The sequence below is a fragment of the Lithobates pipiens genome, unplaced genomic scaffold (assembly GCF_037356315.1).
Source record: "Lithobates pipiens isolate NorthernLeopardFrog02 unplaced genomic scaffold, aLitPip1_a1.2 Scaffold_28, whole genome shotgun sequence".
Classification (NCBI taxonomy): domain Eukaryota; kingdom Metazoa; phylum Chordata; class Amphibia; order Anura; family Ranidae; genus Lithobates; species Lithobates pipiens.
In genome coordinates, this window is record NW_027507789.1 from 204,183,758 (window position 1) to 204,200,471 (window position 16,714).

The 16,714-nt window shown below is 41.7% G+C and overlaps 1 protein-coding gene across 4 annotated transcripts in view; it reads right to left on the reverse strand.

Moving 5' to 3' along the window:
• The window catches only part of DIDO1 (death inducer-obliterator 1), a 97,104-nt gene that overhangs the window by 16,274 nt on the left and 64,116 nt on the right, over nt 1–16,714 (reverse strand). For all 4 annotated transcript variants that reach the window (XM_077460328.1, XM_077460325.1, XM_077460326.1 and 1 more), the window contains exons 7-9: nt 3,848–4,505; nt 1,953–2,112; nt 1,049–1,165 (exon numbers count right to left, since the gene is read on the reverse strand). In XM_077460328.1, coding sequence (XP_077316454.1) covers nt 1,049–1,165; nt 1,953–2,112; nt 3,848–4,505 — 935 coding nt within the window. The remainder of the gene's footprint in view (nt 1–1,048; nt 1,166–1,952; nt 2,113–3,847; nt 4,506–16,714) is intronic.

The following is a 16,714-nucleotide window of genomic DNA, read 5'->3' on the forward strand; positions in this document are numbered from 1 at the left end:
ATTAAATAAAAGAAAAAAGTACTAATCAGGTAAACGACAAAGACAGCAACATCTTTAAGTGCCTGCTATTTTTTTTCTTTTAAAAGAGGCCTGCATGTCTATATTGTGTCTATTTGCACCAATTTCTTAAGCCTCGTACACATGATCCGATTATTGGCAGAAGACTGTGGTGACAGACTGTTAGCTGAAAATCCACGTAGTACCTCACTAGGTTCGTGTTTGTTGGCCGACAATTGTGTGCCATTAGTATGCAAGACAAGATCCTGGCACACGCCCCCTGGGGGAAAAAAGTCTAACGCTCTGTTGGCCAACAATCCGATCGCGTGTACGAGGCTTTAGGCCTGCTTTTATCCCGAACACTAATGCTCGCCACTACACTATACGAAAAATAGGCAGAAATTTGGTCATTAGACCATTCGTTCGTATTTTCGGCCAGTTAACGGGCACAAAATCGATAATCGCTTGGACGTTTTTGAGTCGAAAAAAAAACCCGAAAGACAAGTTTGGAAATTTTCTGCCCAACGATAAATTGAAAGATTAATGTGTTTCCAGTCCGACCAGTCTGCACTAGGTATATGTAAAAAAACTAACATAAAATGTATTATGTCAACTGAACGATTCATCGGTCATTACGAATGGCACCATCTGAAGAGCTCCTGCACCCAACTGGATGCAACGGCTGTCAAATGCAATAGCCCATCCACACTATGTAGGCTTAGACAGGGAAATATTGATTTCAGATTTTTACAAGTATAACTATGTAACTACGTCCTGCAGTAGTCCTTTACATCCAATGGAAAGTGCGATGTGATGCGATTGGACTACAAAAATGGTGAAAACGGCTTCTATGGGCTATTGCACAACAAAACAGTTGTCAATACGTCATGCATTATTAAAACAGTGCTTTAAAACACAGTGATAAATGTTTAGATTGGAAAATTAGTTGATTGTCATATTAATGCAAAAATGTGCTACTTTAGTTCATATTATATCCCGTCAACATCACAAGCTTATTACAAAACAATTCATAAGATGACTCCTGGCATACCGTTTTTGATTCAGTCTCTTTCCAGGAAGAAACCCTCTTTGACGCGAGAACTTCAGGTTTCAAACGCACCAATTTTACCGGTCCGATTTCTCCACGAAGAACGCGCTGGAACAGACCCTGGACACCACCACAGCGAGACAAAATTTACTATACAACCCAGTGTCTAGCGTTTTTTTTTTGTTTTGTTTTTTAAATAACAGGGGGACTTACAAGTTTAAAACATTTGCAAAGGTTTAAATACAAGCTAAAATGTACAATGAGCATCATTTATAAAAGTGTCTGAAAAAACTGAAATCAAATTCAAAACCCTTTCCAGGAAAGTGACATTTGGGATTCAGAAGTCCCGGAATCCAATTGGGATATTAGAGGGCAAAACATAAATTTTTGTTTTACCCCTAGGTACTATGGTAAATGCGACTCAGCGTGTGTGACTGTCGGGGGGAGTGTAATTGTGTATGTAAGCCAGCTATGAAATTTCCCCCCCAAAAAAATCACCCCCCTTCCCTGTTTAAGGCCTGGTTCACATCAATGCATTTTCAGTTTTGCAGAAACACAATACAGTCCATTTAACATGGTTTCCCTATGGATGTAGTTCACATCTGAACATTTTATGGAAAGGGCCATAGGTTTTTTTTTTTGGTTCTTGGTTAGCAAATGGTTTTTGGTTCCATAGACTTCAATGGTTTAAAGATGTGTATTAGAAAAAAACAAACACAAAATGCACACTGCACAAGTGTGCATCGGGCCTATGTCCCTGACAAGCAGCACTATCAGCACAAAAAGGGGAGATCTTTTTGGCAAGACTCTGGAAGATGACGCATTTAGCGTTACATTTCCTCTGATCGACTTTCAATCTAGCCCAGAAGTTGTAAGTGCTGTTTCTCCTGTATCCTCAAGATCTTACCTGATTCTTTGGGTCCTTCATGTTAAACATGATGGTCCTATACTTGCTCTTGTACCCACTGCCAGTGTCTTTATAAAGGTTGAACATTTCTTTTTCAATGCTTATCGCAACATGTGCCACCTCCTTCTCCGACATCGCCAGATCATCGCTGTCATTCACTCTAAATCACAAAAGAAACCACACCAGGTTACCACCTTAAAGTGAAAGACAATGTACATATACAAAATGCAAGCATAACAAAAAAAAACATGACAATAGGGAGGTTTGCTCTAAAGCCCTAAACAAAATAAATAAGGTTTTAAGTTTTTTTATTTCCATTGCCAGATTTACATTTAAAAAAAATCTGTAAGGTGAACTTACAGTGGACCCCCTCCAATCCCGCTGACCTGGAGCTCAGGGATCACCCGCTAGGAGACCTCGTTTAGCTGCCTCACCGGTTCGGGGCTTAGAAATTCCGTTGGCTTAATCTCCTAAACGTACCTCTTCAGGAGGTACTCTTCAGGAGGTACGTTTAGGAGCATTTTAATTGCTTGGCGCCGACCAATCAGAACCCACGTTGCCTGTCCTGCGAAGAGGAGAGAAAGCAGCAGGGATTTCAAATCCCGGGACTGGTAAAGCGGAAGCATGATCTGCAAGAACGGGTGATCACCAGACTCTAGGTTAGTGGGGCCAGGTGCGATGGGAAGGAGGCGCCGTGTAAGTTCACCTTACAAATTTTCTGTAAAGGTGAACTTGCACCTTAAGCAAAGCTTTAAGCAGTCATCGATGGATTGAATCTCAGCTGGTTCAGGCGGGACTGGCTGAGATTTGATCCATCTATGGGCAGGCTGATTGTATCCAAGTCGATCCATCAATCAACTTGGGTACAACCAGCATGTCAGATTTTTAGCATGCGATTATTGCCAGAGGCCACTAGCAATAATCATCGTGCTCTCCCAGCAGGGACATCTCCCTGCACCCCCCTTGCTGGGAGAACACAATGCTCCGCATGAGGGATCCCCCATCAACACTGTGTTGATAGGGAAATGGAGCGATTTTATTTCCTGCAATCGCATAATCTATGGCTTGCCAAAGTCCTGAAAAACTCTCTGCAGTACTTCTAAGTTCATAGAACATGAAACTAGTTATTACTATAGGTCCCTACTACAGGTACTCTCCTGGAATACATCAATGGCAACCAACTATTAGAGAAACAACGTACACGTGAACCCTAATCGCAGTATATATACAGAAAACCTGGCTGCACTCAAAAAAAGGTGCATTTTGATATCTTGATTTAACACACCATCTAGCCAATTTTTCTGACACATGCCTACTCTTGTATGATCTAGTATTGTAGAAGCTCAGCTTCTTTTGAGTGTTCAAGAGGTATTTCAGACCACAAAAACTGCATGACAATGGAAGTTGCAAAGGAGCTTGCAGAAATTTTAAAGGAAGTGAAATATCTCAAAACGCAGCTCCTGGTTAGTGGCAGCAGGCAACAAAGTTATGTGCCCAACTAGCACTAGCTAATGCACCTATTCTAATCTTCTAAGGTTGCTTTGGCTGGAGAGCTGTGCAGGTCTAAGCCCCCCATCTAATAGCTGTTCTGAATAGGCTCAATTGGCAGGAGGCTCTTCTACAGGTACTCTCAAGGTAAGTAGGTACAGTGGCTTCTCCTGTAACAACCAGGCCATTGCATAACAGAAGATTTGAGATGTCAGACTGCATGCAGCCATTAGTTGAGGCATAATTCAAACAACCCTCTACATAAACAGAGAGCATATCTCTTTCCTACAGAACATGTAAAAAAAATAACCAAAACTATTCAGTTATACCCTAACCATTGTGTTGTGCAGCTCACACGGATGACATTTAACCACAGCCGAAAGAATCTAAACAAAGTTTATCCACACCTTTTGACAAGGATCTCCTTCAACGACCTGCGGATGTTCTGCCTGATCTGATTATTGGGCATGGGATGAGAAGAGCTGGACGCTGGCTTAGGTGGAGCACTAGGCACAGACGAGGATGATGAGCTAGGTGCAGATGCAGAAGACGAGTGGGACGGAGAGACCCCGGATGCTGGTTTCTTGCTAACACTGTTTGAAAACTCCTTCCTTGGCTCAGATGCAGAGGACGAAGGTTGTATCTTCTTGGGTATCTTTGGAAGTTTACTAATAGCAGATGAAGTGGGAGGTGGAGGGGGGCGGGGTCGGGGGTGCGGTTTGAGAGGCAGAGGTTTGCTGCCGCTGCTGCTAGTAGTGCTGGTAGACTGCTTTGCTGGGGGCTTGCTTGAAACTGGGGGCTTGCTTGAAACTGGGGCCTTGCTTGAAACAGAGGGAACGGGGACCTTCTTCAGCATGGGGATCCGGGGGAGAGCAGAGATCGGTTTCATCACCAATGATGTTGGAGAGGGTGGTGGCTTTTTAACTGGAGGAGAAGGAGGAGGAACAGCAACAGGAGCAGGAGGAGCAACAGGAGGAGGCACATGAACAACGGCAGGGGCAGGAACAGAAGGAACAGGAACAGGGGCAGGAGCTTCTTGTTTTTCAGGTTCTTCGGTTTTCTCAGCTACAAGGAAAAAAATAAAAAAAAAAATAAGGAAAATAAAGTTTCTGTATAGCAAGGTTTTTGTATTAACAGAGTCAGGCTAGTGTTTGCTGGAAAGTATGCCTGCTATATGACAAAAAAAATTTAAATATCAAGAAACAGAAGTGGTTTGGTTGACTACCCCTGTTCATTGGCTGCTGTTCACGCTTATATAATACCTATAATAAAAAACTAAAATTTAAATTGGGCGCGTAGATCAAGGAAGCTATCATTTCAAGGCTGGATTCACACTCAAACATGCAGCGGCTCACAGCAAGAGTCCGGTGCGTCTCCATTCCCCATTTCAGCCCGAATTTTGGGCTGAATTCAGACCAAAAGAAGCACAGGGCTTCTGTGCAATTCGCACCGGAGCCGCGTGAACTGGCTCCATAGACAGCCGGTCGCAATCTCGTGTTATGCGAATTGATTTGCATAGGTGTGAACCCAGCCTAAAGCTTTTAGGTACCCAATATCATGCAACATAGTCTCTGCACATGTTTATGAAGCAGCAAAACACGTGTCACACTTATGCCATTCATGGTTAATGGCACCCCAAAATGCTGCAAAGCAAGCTTGTGTGTTTTTTTTTTTAAAGAGGGTAACACGCTTAGAAAGGTACACAAGCTACTTTGTCACATGTAGAGAAGCCCAATGAAATTAAACACTATACTACGAATGCAGCCTTATACCTAGTACACACTAAGTTTTTTTTCATTCAACCCAGCAGATGGAACAAAAAACAGGAAGGAGGTCAATTTACCAACTATGTAATGTTAGTACAGCTAGTGTTCTGACAGGGAGACCACCCTCCGCCAGAACATTCCGGTCAGCGCTTGCAGCCATTGGCTACAAGCACCGATCAGCTGCTGGTTTTCCCAGCAGACTCGTTTGACAGAAGCCACACTCGTGAAATATCGGTTCCTGTCAGACAAGCAGCTGTATGCAGGCCAAAAGTCAGCTGTTTTTTTACGGCAACAACCAATTTCAGCCGACATTCCTCCCATGTGTACAGGGCTTTGGTTGCATGAAAATATTCTCTTCTTTGTAATAGAAGCATCTGGACACAGATGCACTCTGTCTGGATTCCCACAAAGCACATCTTTTGGGCACTCTGGCACCTGAAGTTCATTGTGGGATGCTGAGAAAGGATAAACGAGGACAGACTTGGAGCTCAAATTATCGTTACACGCTCAGCGACTGGACATCAGTATATGCAAGCATTAGGTGACATTCTGTTGGAGATTTAGTCGCCTTAAGCCTCATGTACACTGCTGCTGCTGCTAAACTGACGTTTAGAAGCAGCTGGGCATTTTTTTTAACTGCTCTGTTGAGCAGTTGAACAGGTATATGTATACAGGTTCGTTTATAGTAGTTTCTAGGGAGTTGAGTTTAGAGGCTTTTTTTTGGAACACAAACAGATGGGTTCAGAAGCTGAGTTTAGAGGCATTTCAAGCTACAAACACTTCTAAACGCAGTAACACGCGTTTAGTTTACAGGGGCGGCAAAACTGGGTTACTGTCAATTTAAATCGTTCAGGAGAGGTTGTGAAAAATGTCCAGAGTACATGAAGCCTTAATCTTACTGCATTAAATCTTACATCAAAGTGGGAATTGATTTTTAGCATCTATAAACATGGAAATAACATTCTCAGTGACTGGACCTTGATTTCACATTTGAATTGTACAGACCCAGTAGCAAAACCCTCACTAGTAGTAGGTAGCTAGAGTATAGAATTAGTTTTTGTTTTTTTTAATACAATAAAGTTCTTAGAAATAAAGCATAACCAAAAGTCCATGATACTCTCTTCCAGCGATGTGATGTTCACAACCAGTGCTTACATTTTCACCTGGTCTGCTTCCAGGCTCAGTATCTTGGGCAATTTCCATTGGCTGGCTCAGGACGGCATAACTCCTACATATGTTCATTGGAGTTTATTAACACCCTGCACAGAGCCATGCCCAAAACGTACACTCGGACAGAGTACTGTAAATATATTCGGCAATTAAAAAAAGCGTCCTGACATTTTTCAATGACTTTGACAGTCCAGTGAAGTGAGCAGAGAGACTATGCCTAACCTATCAAAACTGGGGATAACAATTGGACTTGAAGGCTGGATCACATGCGCTACAGGCCTCCCAATATGCAACACCACATTTTTTTTTTTTTAAGGATGATTCATGATATTTGATAAACATATTAATGTTAATGCATAATAAAACAAAACAGAAGGGTATGTCAAAGTAGTGCTCATGAGGATTATCTTCAAAACATCAGTTTTTTTAAATCTGCCACTCTCAAATATGACCCGATGATCCTTCCTTAAAAAGTTTTTTCAAGCACTTTCTGTTATGGGGAGACCACCATCTACCAACTGTGCTCCTGCATTGTCAGGTGCTCCAGGTGGAGCCTAAGTGGCAGCACACATTGCACACACCGTGTCCACCAGTGTCAATCCCAGGAAGCAAGTTCACAGCAATGAGGTGTAGCCAACACAAAAGGAGTGAGTGCATATACTGTAGACAGGAAGTGGTTTAAAAAGGTTGGATCAGAGTACTGGATGATAAATACATATTGCATGAAAGAAAAATTACCATTTGCTAAAGCATTCTTAAATCAAGTGCCTCAATCAATGGTCATCAATTTAGGTTTAGAACTACTTCAAAAGTTAAAAAGAGAAATGAGGGCAACTGGGGGGGGTTGTGTGTTGGGAAAATCACCTCTGCATATGGAAAGGATTCTTTACCGTGAAAATAGGAAGTAGCTTCCCACAGGAACAGGTTTAATGGACTTAGATAACCAAGATAAACTTATAGTATACCAGAATGAACCCGACTAATCTTAACCGGTGTAGGCTGCTCCAGTCTGGTCCTGTAATATTCTGTGCCAGTCAGTGGCAGCAGCAGGGGAGAAGAGTGCTCATCTACGGCTGGCAATGCCTGGGAGTTTAGACACAACCCACCCATTGTCGAAACTCCTTCCTCTCCCTTTCAGCTGGTGCAGGCCAGCCGGATTACGTGAATGTTCCAGCCTGAAAGCAGGTAATTATACAGATCTGTCTTACATAGATTAGTCAAGAGTAGTAGGGAGGGACTTTCAAGATTAGTTGAGGAATACTAATTTCAGGGGACTTAAAGGGCAGGATGATTATCAAAATGGCCACTTTTTTTTATAGCCACAGAATAGTGCTGTGGAACAAGGTTTGTGACCAAGAGCAAGCACTGGACATTGCAAACAATTGTGAGTCCAATTTACAAAAAGGTTAATTAGAATTATTCATTATGCTGAGTGGAAGAAAAACATGTATTCATGCTGAAGGTAGTGGCTGATTCATTACACAGCAAGGTATATAGCATGTATGGCCTTGGACCAGGCAAACTGGTACCAATTGTGCTCCTAAAATGTAGTAATTAGCTCAGGCCGCTTGTGACAGGGTGGTGCAGACACAAAATCTGCTTAATGCATTAGACAGGATCCTCCTAGTCCTTCAGGAGATTCATACCCACGCCTGTTCGATCCCCTAAGTCCTGTTAAATTTGACTAGTTTAATTGCTCTGTACCATGTTCGTGCTTGGTTTAGCGCAGTGTTTCACAATCTTTTTTTTTTTTTCCAGTGAAGGCACCCTTTAAAAATGGACAGTCTTGAGGCACCCCATTCTAAAATGTAAAAATTATTCAAATAGATTTATATAATGCAGCAAAATCCGCACAAGTAAGACACCCAACGTTAGATGGGATTTATTCTTCCTAAACAAATACACTTTTGCAAACTGGTACTGACTAGTATGCCAAGGTTCCATCACTCAGCTAATATGACCCCAATATTGATGGAGAGGGGGCTAGAAGAATGCTATGCAGGCGAATGACATCCTCCTTATCAACTAATACCATTGATCATTAGGACGCGGGCAGCTAGAAGGTCATAATGGTGTACAATGAAAACCTGTGACTTTGTGGAACTAAAAAGGCAGGTTTCATCCACACGCCGGCTTGTATATAATTTATGGGCAATTTTTAGGCATTTTGTCAAGGCAACCTGGTTGAAAAAGGCTGGTTTAGCGTACCCTTGGCCTACTTAAACAAGTAGGCTCCAGCACTTGAGCATGGGATTACTATGGTCTATAGAAGAGGCAATGACATAAGCATACTCAGACCCGAAATGAGCATAAGCCACCAGTGACGATAACTGCACTCAGCCCGAAAGAAGGAAACCATGAAGTAAATACGCCCATAGACACTTATATTTGGGATTGCGATTACTTCTGCCATTCTGGTTACAACCCTGTTCATTTTCCTTATGGTTTGCTGTATATCTAGGCCTCTGCATGTCCCAGACTGTCTAAACACTGCAAGGCCTGATCTCAGCTTCTATTATCTTTACTCCCGTTTCAGAAATCACCCATTTGTCATTCTCTTTACCTGCCTGCAAATTGATAGTCACCAGTTGGATGAACCCATGAACTATGACAGTTATTGTGCACGGAAACACTAAAATGCACACAGAGGTCTTTGGTCTAAGTCAGGTATTCCGACTCAACAGGAAACTGCTTTGAGATGGTGACCCAGAGCAGTGGTCATCAACCTGACCCAGAGGGTTCACATATCATGTGATCTATGTCCGTAGAACCTTGTACTAAAAGGTCCACAAGCTTGAAGTTTTTCCATCAGTCTTATGTCAGGGTGATGGATCCATTTACAGCTTGTTGTAAGAGGTATACTTTTTTTTTTTTTGCAACTGTAGCACAGAAAGCAGAACTGATGTGTGTAGGCTGTGTCCCACTGCAAATCATGAAAAAAAACAAAAACGCATTACCTGGTTTTTGCAAGAGAACACAATAAAGATACCCAGATGGATAGTAAAGGTAGAAATATGTAGTAAACCGCTATGCAGTTTTAATACATTGTGAACAGACATATTTCAAAAATGTTTTATAGGGAATCAGGTGCTATAGCATGCACATAAATGTGAATCAAACTTCAGAATGCATTTTAAAAAGAACATTATGGATCTAAACTGGATAAAAGCAGCAGAAGAGCACACTGCACTGGAAAAGATGGAATCGTGTAAAGAATATATTTCATATTCAGAGGCTTATAAACTACTAAAGGTCTATCATTTTTTACCGTTTAGCGCAAATAGCAGCTTCAATATCTTTAACGCAAAGTTCACTGACCTGCCATTTAAAAAGAATTGCCCTTTACTGTCTACCTCCTCCCCCACTGCTACATTTGGCACCTTTGGGGGGGGGGGGGGGGTATCTGGTTTTGACAGGTACCTGCTCCAGGAAGAAATTCGGCCCTCTTCCTTCGCAGTCTGCCCATTCACAAAGGGCTACGCGCATGCACAGCAGGGAACTGGCTGTGAAGGTGCAAGGCTTCACTGCCGGTTTCCTAGTCAAAATGGCGGTAGCAGCACCCTATAGATTGAAAAATAGGCTCGGGAGAAGATACCGCTGCATTCATGGACGGGTAAGTGTCCTGATATTAAAAGTCAGCAGCTACAGTATTTGTAGCTTGGGGCTCCTCTTTGTAGCAAGTGTATTTTTTCACCTGTAAAATCTATCAAGTCAGAAGTTTATTCTTTAAAGCTGAACTACCAACAGTAAAAATACACATATGGGGACGTGTGAATGAGTTTCTGTCCAATTATGAACGTGGCTAATATCTGGTCATATCAGGTACGTGCATATATTCCAAATTTAAAAATGTATTCTTGAATACAGAGCTGCTCCGTGAAAACTAGTGTTCATTTGTATACTGCTAAATAAACTGGTAGGGTGCTCACCTAGACCTCAAAAAAGCAATCCCCAAAAAAATTCAAACACACAGATTGAACTGGTGTCTTCATTCAACTTTACCAACTATGTAACCAATTAGGGAAGTGTTTGTCACCAGATTTTAAAACGTCCTCCAGCAAAAGGTGGTCCAATAAAATACTGACACAAGGAGGTGATCATCTTTCCAACTCCGTGATTGTTTTGAATTGATTTTTTTCTGATATGTTGGCGTTTGATCGTTCACTTGGATGATATAAGTAAATACGGCACAATAAAACAAACGATCTTAGTTTCAGGCTGCAAAGATTTTGAGTTTAAAAAAGGGGGACGATTTTCTATACCCACTATATATTAAAAAAAAATAAAAAATGCCCGATTGACCTGAAGTATATTTTAATATGCAAATTAGAGTTACTGTCCAGTAACACACTGATGCTACTACATTTGTTTTGTATCCATAAATAAAAAAAATGACCTCCAGGCACAAAAGAATTAAAGTAAAATATGGCTGCCTTCATGAATGTATGTATACAAAACTACAAACCGTACAGAAAAGCTCTCATTTTAAAACAAGAACACCTACTTTAAAAAAAAAAAAAAAAAAAAAGACAAATTAACCTGTAGGTCTTTAGGTCTGTATGAGAAGAAATAGGAAAAAAAATAAAAATAAAAAAATTGCCATATTCCCACACAAATGCAATTGGCAATAAGTTCTGCAAATCTCTCGCATACCATAAAGTCTGCACAGTTGTGCTAACAAACAGGCTTATTAGGAGGAGAGGAGAACTGATGAGACTTCCTGCTTATTCTTTCACAGTCCAATCAGAGGCTGGGGAAGGGGCAAAAAGGGTTACTTAACTGCAGCTTTTAAGAAAAAACAAAACAAAATTTATACTCACCTAGGTGGATGCAGCATTGATCCAATGCTGCATCTGTCCTCCCCCACTTCTAAGGCTGAGAACTGAGCAATCAATGACATGTTAATCGCTCGGTCCTCAGCCTTCAGTGAACAGAGCAAAGCCAGTGACCATCATTTACCAGCTCTCCCCTCTGTCCCTCCAGCACTCACTGGAGCACTGGGATGTGCAGAGGGCAGAAGCAGCTGGCTCAGGCTTTCAGCAGCTCGCCGAGATACCGAGCCGCCTCCCGGTTCAGGCATCTGGGTGGATCCCAACTCTATAATTGGGATCAATCCAGAGCCTGGACTGGATGAAATGGGTCACAGGAGCGCAGAACGAAATGCACTCCTGTAATCCCCAGTACAATCCAAAATAGCTTTAGCTATACTTTTAAAACAAGAAAGCTGGCATGTTTAGGGCTTAGGTGATACTGGCAGGAAAATATTGTTGTTATTGGACCTTACAGTGACTACTGTGCAGGATATAAGGGTAATGCTTTTACACAGCACATACCTACGTCACATAGTTTGAACACGTATCTTGCTGCACTTTCACCCACCTATTAATGACGCACAGTAGTACCATGCAACCCCATCACCCAGTACTGTCAGTGTACCACCAGAAAGCAAAAGCGCCATTACCACAGGGATTGAAGAATGTTGGTGGATTCACGGTCTTAAATATGCCACGGTAGTTAAACAATACTGACGTGCTCTCATTTTCTATATAAATGGAATTGCACACTTCACAATAGGGTGGCAAAAGGGACATGGTGCAACATATTTCCAAAGGTATTGTTGCATCCTGGGGCTTCGCTTCAGTTGGTTTTATTCTTCCATTTAGGTAACCTATTTTTCTCCAACTCAGGCAGCCTACACTTTCTACATAATGGATACTGGGCTACATACATCTACAGCGCCTTTAAAAAAAAAAAAAAAAAAAAAAAAAAAAAAAAAAAAGTATTCATACCCCTTGAAATTTTCCACATTTTGTCATGTTACAACCAAAAACGTAAATGTATTTATTGGGATTTTATGTGATAGACCAACACAAAGTGGTACAGAATTGTGAAGTGGAAAGATAATGATAAATGGTTTTAAATTTTTGTGGCGTGCATTTGTATTCAGCCCCCCTGAGTCAACCCCCTTTCTCTGCAATTACAGCTGCAAGTCTTTTTGGAGAGGTCTCTACCAGCTTTGCACATCTAGGAGAGTGATTTTTTTTTTTCCGCCCCATTCTTTGCAAAATAGCTCAAGCTCTGTCAGATTAGATGAAGAGTCTGAACAGCAATTTCCAAGTCTTGCCACAAATTTTCAAATGGAGGTCTGGACTTTGACTGGGCCATTCTAACACGACTATGCTTTGATCTAAAGAATTTCATTGTAGCTCTGGCTGTATGTTTAGGGTCTTTGTCCTGCTGGAAGGTGAACCTCTGCCCAAGTCTTTTGCAGACAGGTTTTCTAAGATTGCCCTGTATTTGGCTCCATCCATCTTCCCATCAACTCTGACCCCGCTGAAGAAAAGCATCCCCACAACATGATGGTGCCACCACGTTTCACAGTAGGGATGGTGTGGTCAGGGTGATGTGCAGTGTTAGTTTTCCTTCACACATAACGTTTTGCTTTTAGGCCAAAAAGTTCAGTTTTGGTCTCATCTGACCAGAGCACCTTCTTCCACATTTGCTGTCCCCGACATGGCTTCTCACAAACGGGACTTATGAATTTTGCAACAATGGCTTTCCTCTTGCCACTCTTCCATAAAGGCCAGATTTGTGGAGAGCACGACTAATAGTTGTCCTGTGGACAGATTCTCCCACCTGAGCTGTGGATCTCTGCAGCTAATCCATAGTTACCATTGTCCTCTTGGCTGCTTCTCTAATGAATGTTCTCCTTGCCCGGCCTGTTATTTTAGGTTGACGCACATGTCTTGGTAGGTTTGCAGTTGTGCCATACTCGATTTTCTCATGATGAATTGAACTTGCTCCGTGAGCTGTTCAAAGTTCAGTATATTTTTTTTTTTTTTAACAGCTAACCCCGCTTTAAACTTCTCCTCCACTTTATTCCTGACCCGACTGGTGTGTTCCTCGGCCTTTGTTCACACGCCGTTTGTTCACTAAGGTTCTCCAAAAAAACTCTGAGGGCTTCACAGAACAGCTGTATTTATACAGAGATTAAATTACACACAGGTGGACTAATTACTAATTAGGCGACTTCTGAAGGCAATTGGTTACACTAGATTTCAGTTAGGGGTATCAGAATAAAGGGGGCCGAATACAAATGCACGCCACACTTTTCACATATTTATTTGTAAAAAAAAAATATAGAAAAACCATTTAACATTTTCCTTCCACTTCACAAATATGTGCCACTTTGTGTTGGTCTATAACATAAAATCCCAATAAATTACATTTACATTTTTGGTTGTAACATGACAAGATGTGGAAAATGTCAAGGGGTACGAATACTTTTTCAAGGTACTATATATGGATGCCTCAAATTAAAAAAACTCAGAGCCTGTGTGGTATATCCCCATTGTCTAGCTGTATCTGGGCAGTTGCTAGTAGAAATGCATTTTTCTTACACAACATTGCTGAGTAGTTTTGACAGTAGAGTCGTCTTGAGCTGAATAATCTAATGTCCAACATGGTTCCTTGGTGCTAGCAGAACATTTCAGGCATTCCTCCTGCAAAGCCATCGATCCATATTGGTTTGGCCCTGTTCTTCTTTGGAAGCTCTTTGCCAAATTGAATTCCAAGCAAAGCTTTATCTTGGCTTTTGGTTTGGTCAGTTATCTTCATGCAGCATAGGTAATCCTGACTTAAAGCTCTGCTCTTTTTTCAAAACAGCCACCATTGTTATATTTTCTTTTGAATTGCATTTTGTGTTTTGAAACCTTAAAGAATTTGCACATTCACAACACCAAAGTTTCTGAATGAATTTAAGATGGGAAAGACTGACGCAAAGCCTTTGCAGTAAAAAGCATTGTACAAATGTAAAAATTATCTGTAGCACTGTACCTTCCCTAATAAGCCTCAAAACAAGTCATGTCACAGTTGAAAAGTTAACTGAGCATTGCCCAGTTGCTGAAATACCCATCTGCAATATTGAAAAGTTCATTTTGGTTTTCCTAATCATACAAACTCATCACTATGAAATCACTATAAAAAGAATGGCAGGGATTATGGATGGGGGGGATCCAATCAATCACAGCAGACATGAGCCAATGGATTTTGATGCCAAACCACTAGAAGGCATTTTAGAGCAGGAGCTGAAATTAACAAACAGCACCTGGACCCCCACCCCAACAAAAATAACTAAACCTGAAGTGTGCGAAAAAGGAGTCACACTAAACATGCCCTTCCCCCGCTTCAAAAAAAAAAAGCCACGTCAGTTATTTCAGGGTAACTGGAGAAAGTGCAGAGAAGGGCACCCAAACTGATAAGAGGCATGGAGGAGCTCAGCTATGAATGAAGATTAGAGGTACTGAATGTATTTTCTCTTGAAAAGGAGATTAAGTGGGGATAGGATCAACATGTATAAACATACAAGGGGTCCATATAGTGCACTTGGTGTTGAGTTATTCACTTTAAAGATCATTACAGAGCACAAGGGGGCACTCTACATCAAGTGGAAAAAAGATTTCATCTCCAAATACAAAGGTTTCTCCTCAATAAGAGCTGTGAAAAAGACTCCCTCCAAAATTGTCTCTGGCCAGCTGAACAGATTGCTTTAAGAAAGGTCTGGATTCTTTCTTTAGATGTATACATACTATAACTGGGTACTAACATTTATAGGTAAAGTTGATACTGGGAAAATCCAAGTGCCTCTCATCTCAGGGGGGATCAGGAAGGTATTTTTTCCCCTGCTGTAGCAAATCGGATCATGCTTTGCTGGGATTTCTGGCCTTCCTTTGGATCGATCAACTGTGGGTGAAGGATTTTTTTTTTTTTTTTTTGGTTGAGCTGGATGGACACGTCTTCAGCCCAACTATGTTACTACATAACTATGTAGCCAACTCCTCGCTTAGAGTCTTGAGTACTCCTATACTATTTCAGGTAACAAAGCCCCTTAAGTGTTGAATTTAAATATGTTCCCAAAACTGTTTGAGGAAAACATTGAGGCATAGCTTAAAGTGGTTGTAAACCCTTACAACACACTTTGACCTACAGGTAAGCCTAGATTAAGGCTTACCTGTAGGTCCAAGAAATATCTCCTAAACCTACACGGTTTAGGAGATATTTGCCCGAAGACAGGCACCGCTGTCTACGGCGCATGCGCCATAGACAGCGGCGCGCAGGCGCACTGAGCGCAACATTTTCATCGACGGAGCTGCCGCACGTGTCGGCTCCCGTGCGTATGCGCGGGAGTGACGTCATCGCCGAATGACAGCGGCGGAGCTGCGAGACCCCACCAAGAAGATGGATGCGCCGGACTACAGGGGACAGCGGTGACTTCGCTGGATCCTGTGTCAGGTAAGTGACACATAATGGACTACTATGCGATGCATAGTAGCCCATTATAATTTGCCTTTGCAGGGAATGAAAGAGGAAGTAAACTCATCAGGGTTTACTTCCTCTTTAAGGATAAAACCCATAAGCGTTACACTGTCACCTACAGAGCAAATAGACACCACACACACAGAAAACTGAAGACCAACCTCCCCCAGTGAGGCTATTACCCCCTCGCAGATCACACCTGCTCAAATGTAGCAAGCAGTCCAAAGATGATAGCATTTGAGGGGGGAAGGTAAAAAAATCTGCTTCTCGATTGTCCACTTAGGGATAGCTTGATAACAACCATCCTAGGAACATCCATAAGTAGTCCAAATGGAGAGGCTAATATACTGGTAAACCAGCCCAAAAAACAAAACAAAAAAAACAAAACAAACGACAATAAAGTAGCAGGTTACTTAGCCTTTCAGCCAAAACTAGCACCTGCAGAGGTACAGAGCTGAGTGTATGGTCACAGCGTAACAAATGGCACCGCTCAAGAAATGCGCTGTGCTAGTGGAGTGAGAAAAAAAATAAAAAATAAAAAGCCTGTCAAAATTTCGCTAGCAATAATGGATCTGGAAGTCAGGAAACATTTTAGGATGTGAGATGGCAAACAGGGAATCATTCTGCCTAAAAGAAGCAGTGACAGAAAGGTAAAAATTTAACAGCCATCACCACATCCAGAGAAAGGAGAGAAAAATAAATAAATGTTGGACTAGGAAAAAGGTAACAAAATATCCCCTTTAAAAGGTGAAAAAGCAAAACACTTTGTAAAAAGGAAGCTCCCAAAACAACATGGATTTTGTGCAAGATGAAATGGGGGATCTCTACAGGACAGCTCAGAAATCCTTCTGGGCAAAGTGATGGCCACAAAAAACAAAAAAAGGCTACCTTACAAGATAGTATCATCAGGGAGATGTCAGGAATAAATTTAAAATGGAGATCTTTGTATCCCTGACAATGAGGTCAACACTTTTGGTAAAACCTACAGCTCCTAGTCAAGACAACATGGTATGGGAAGGAACA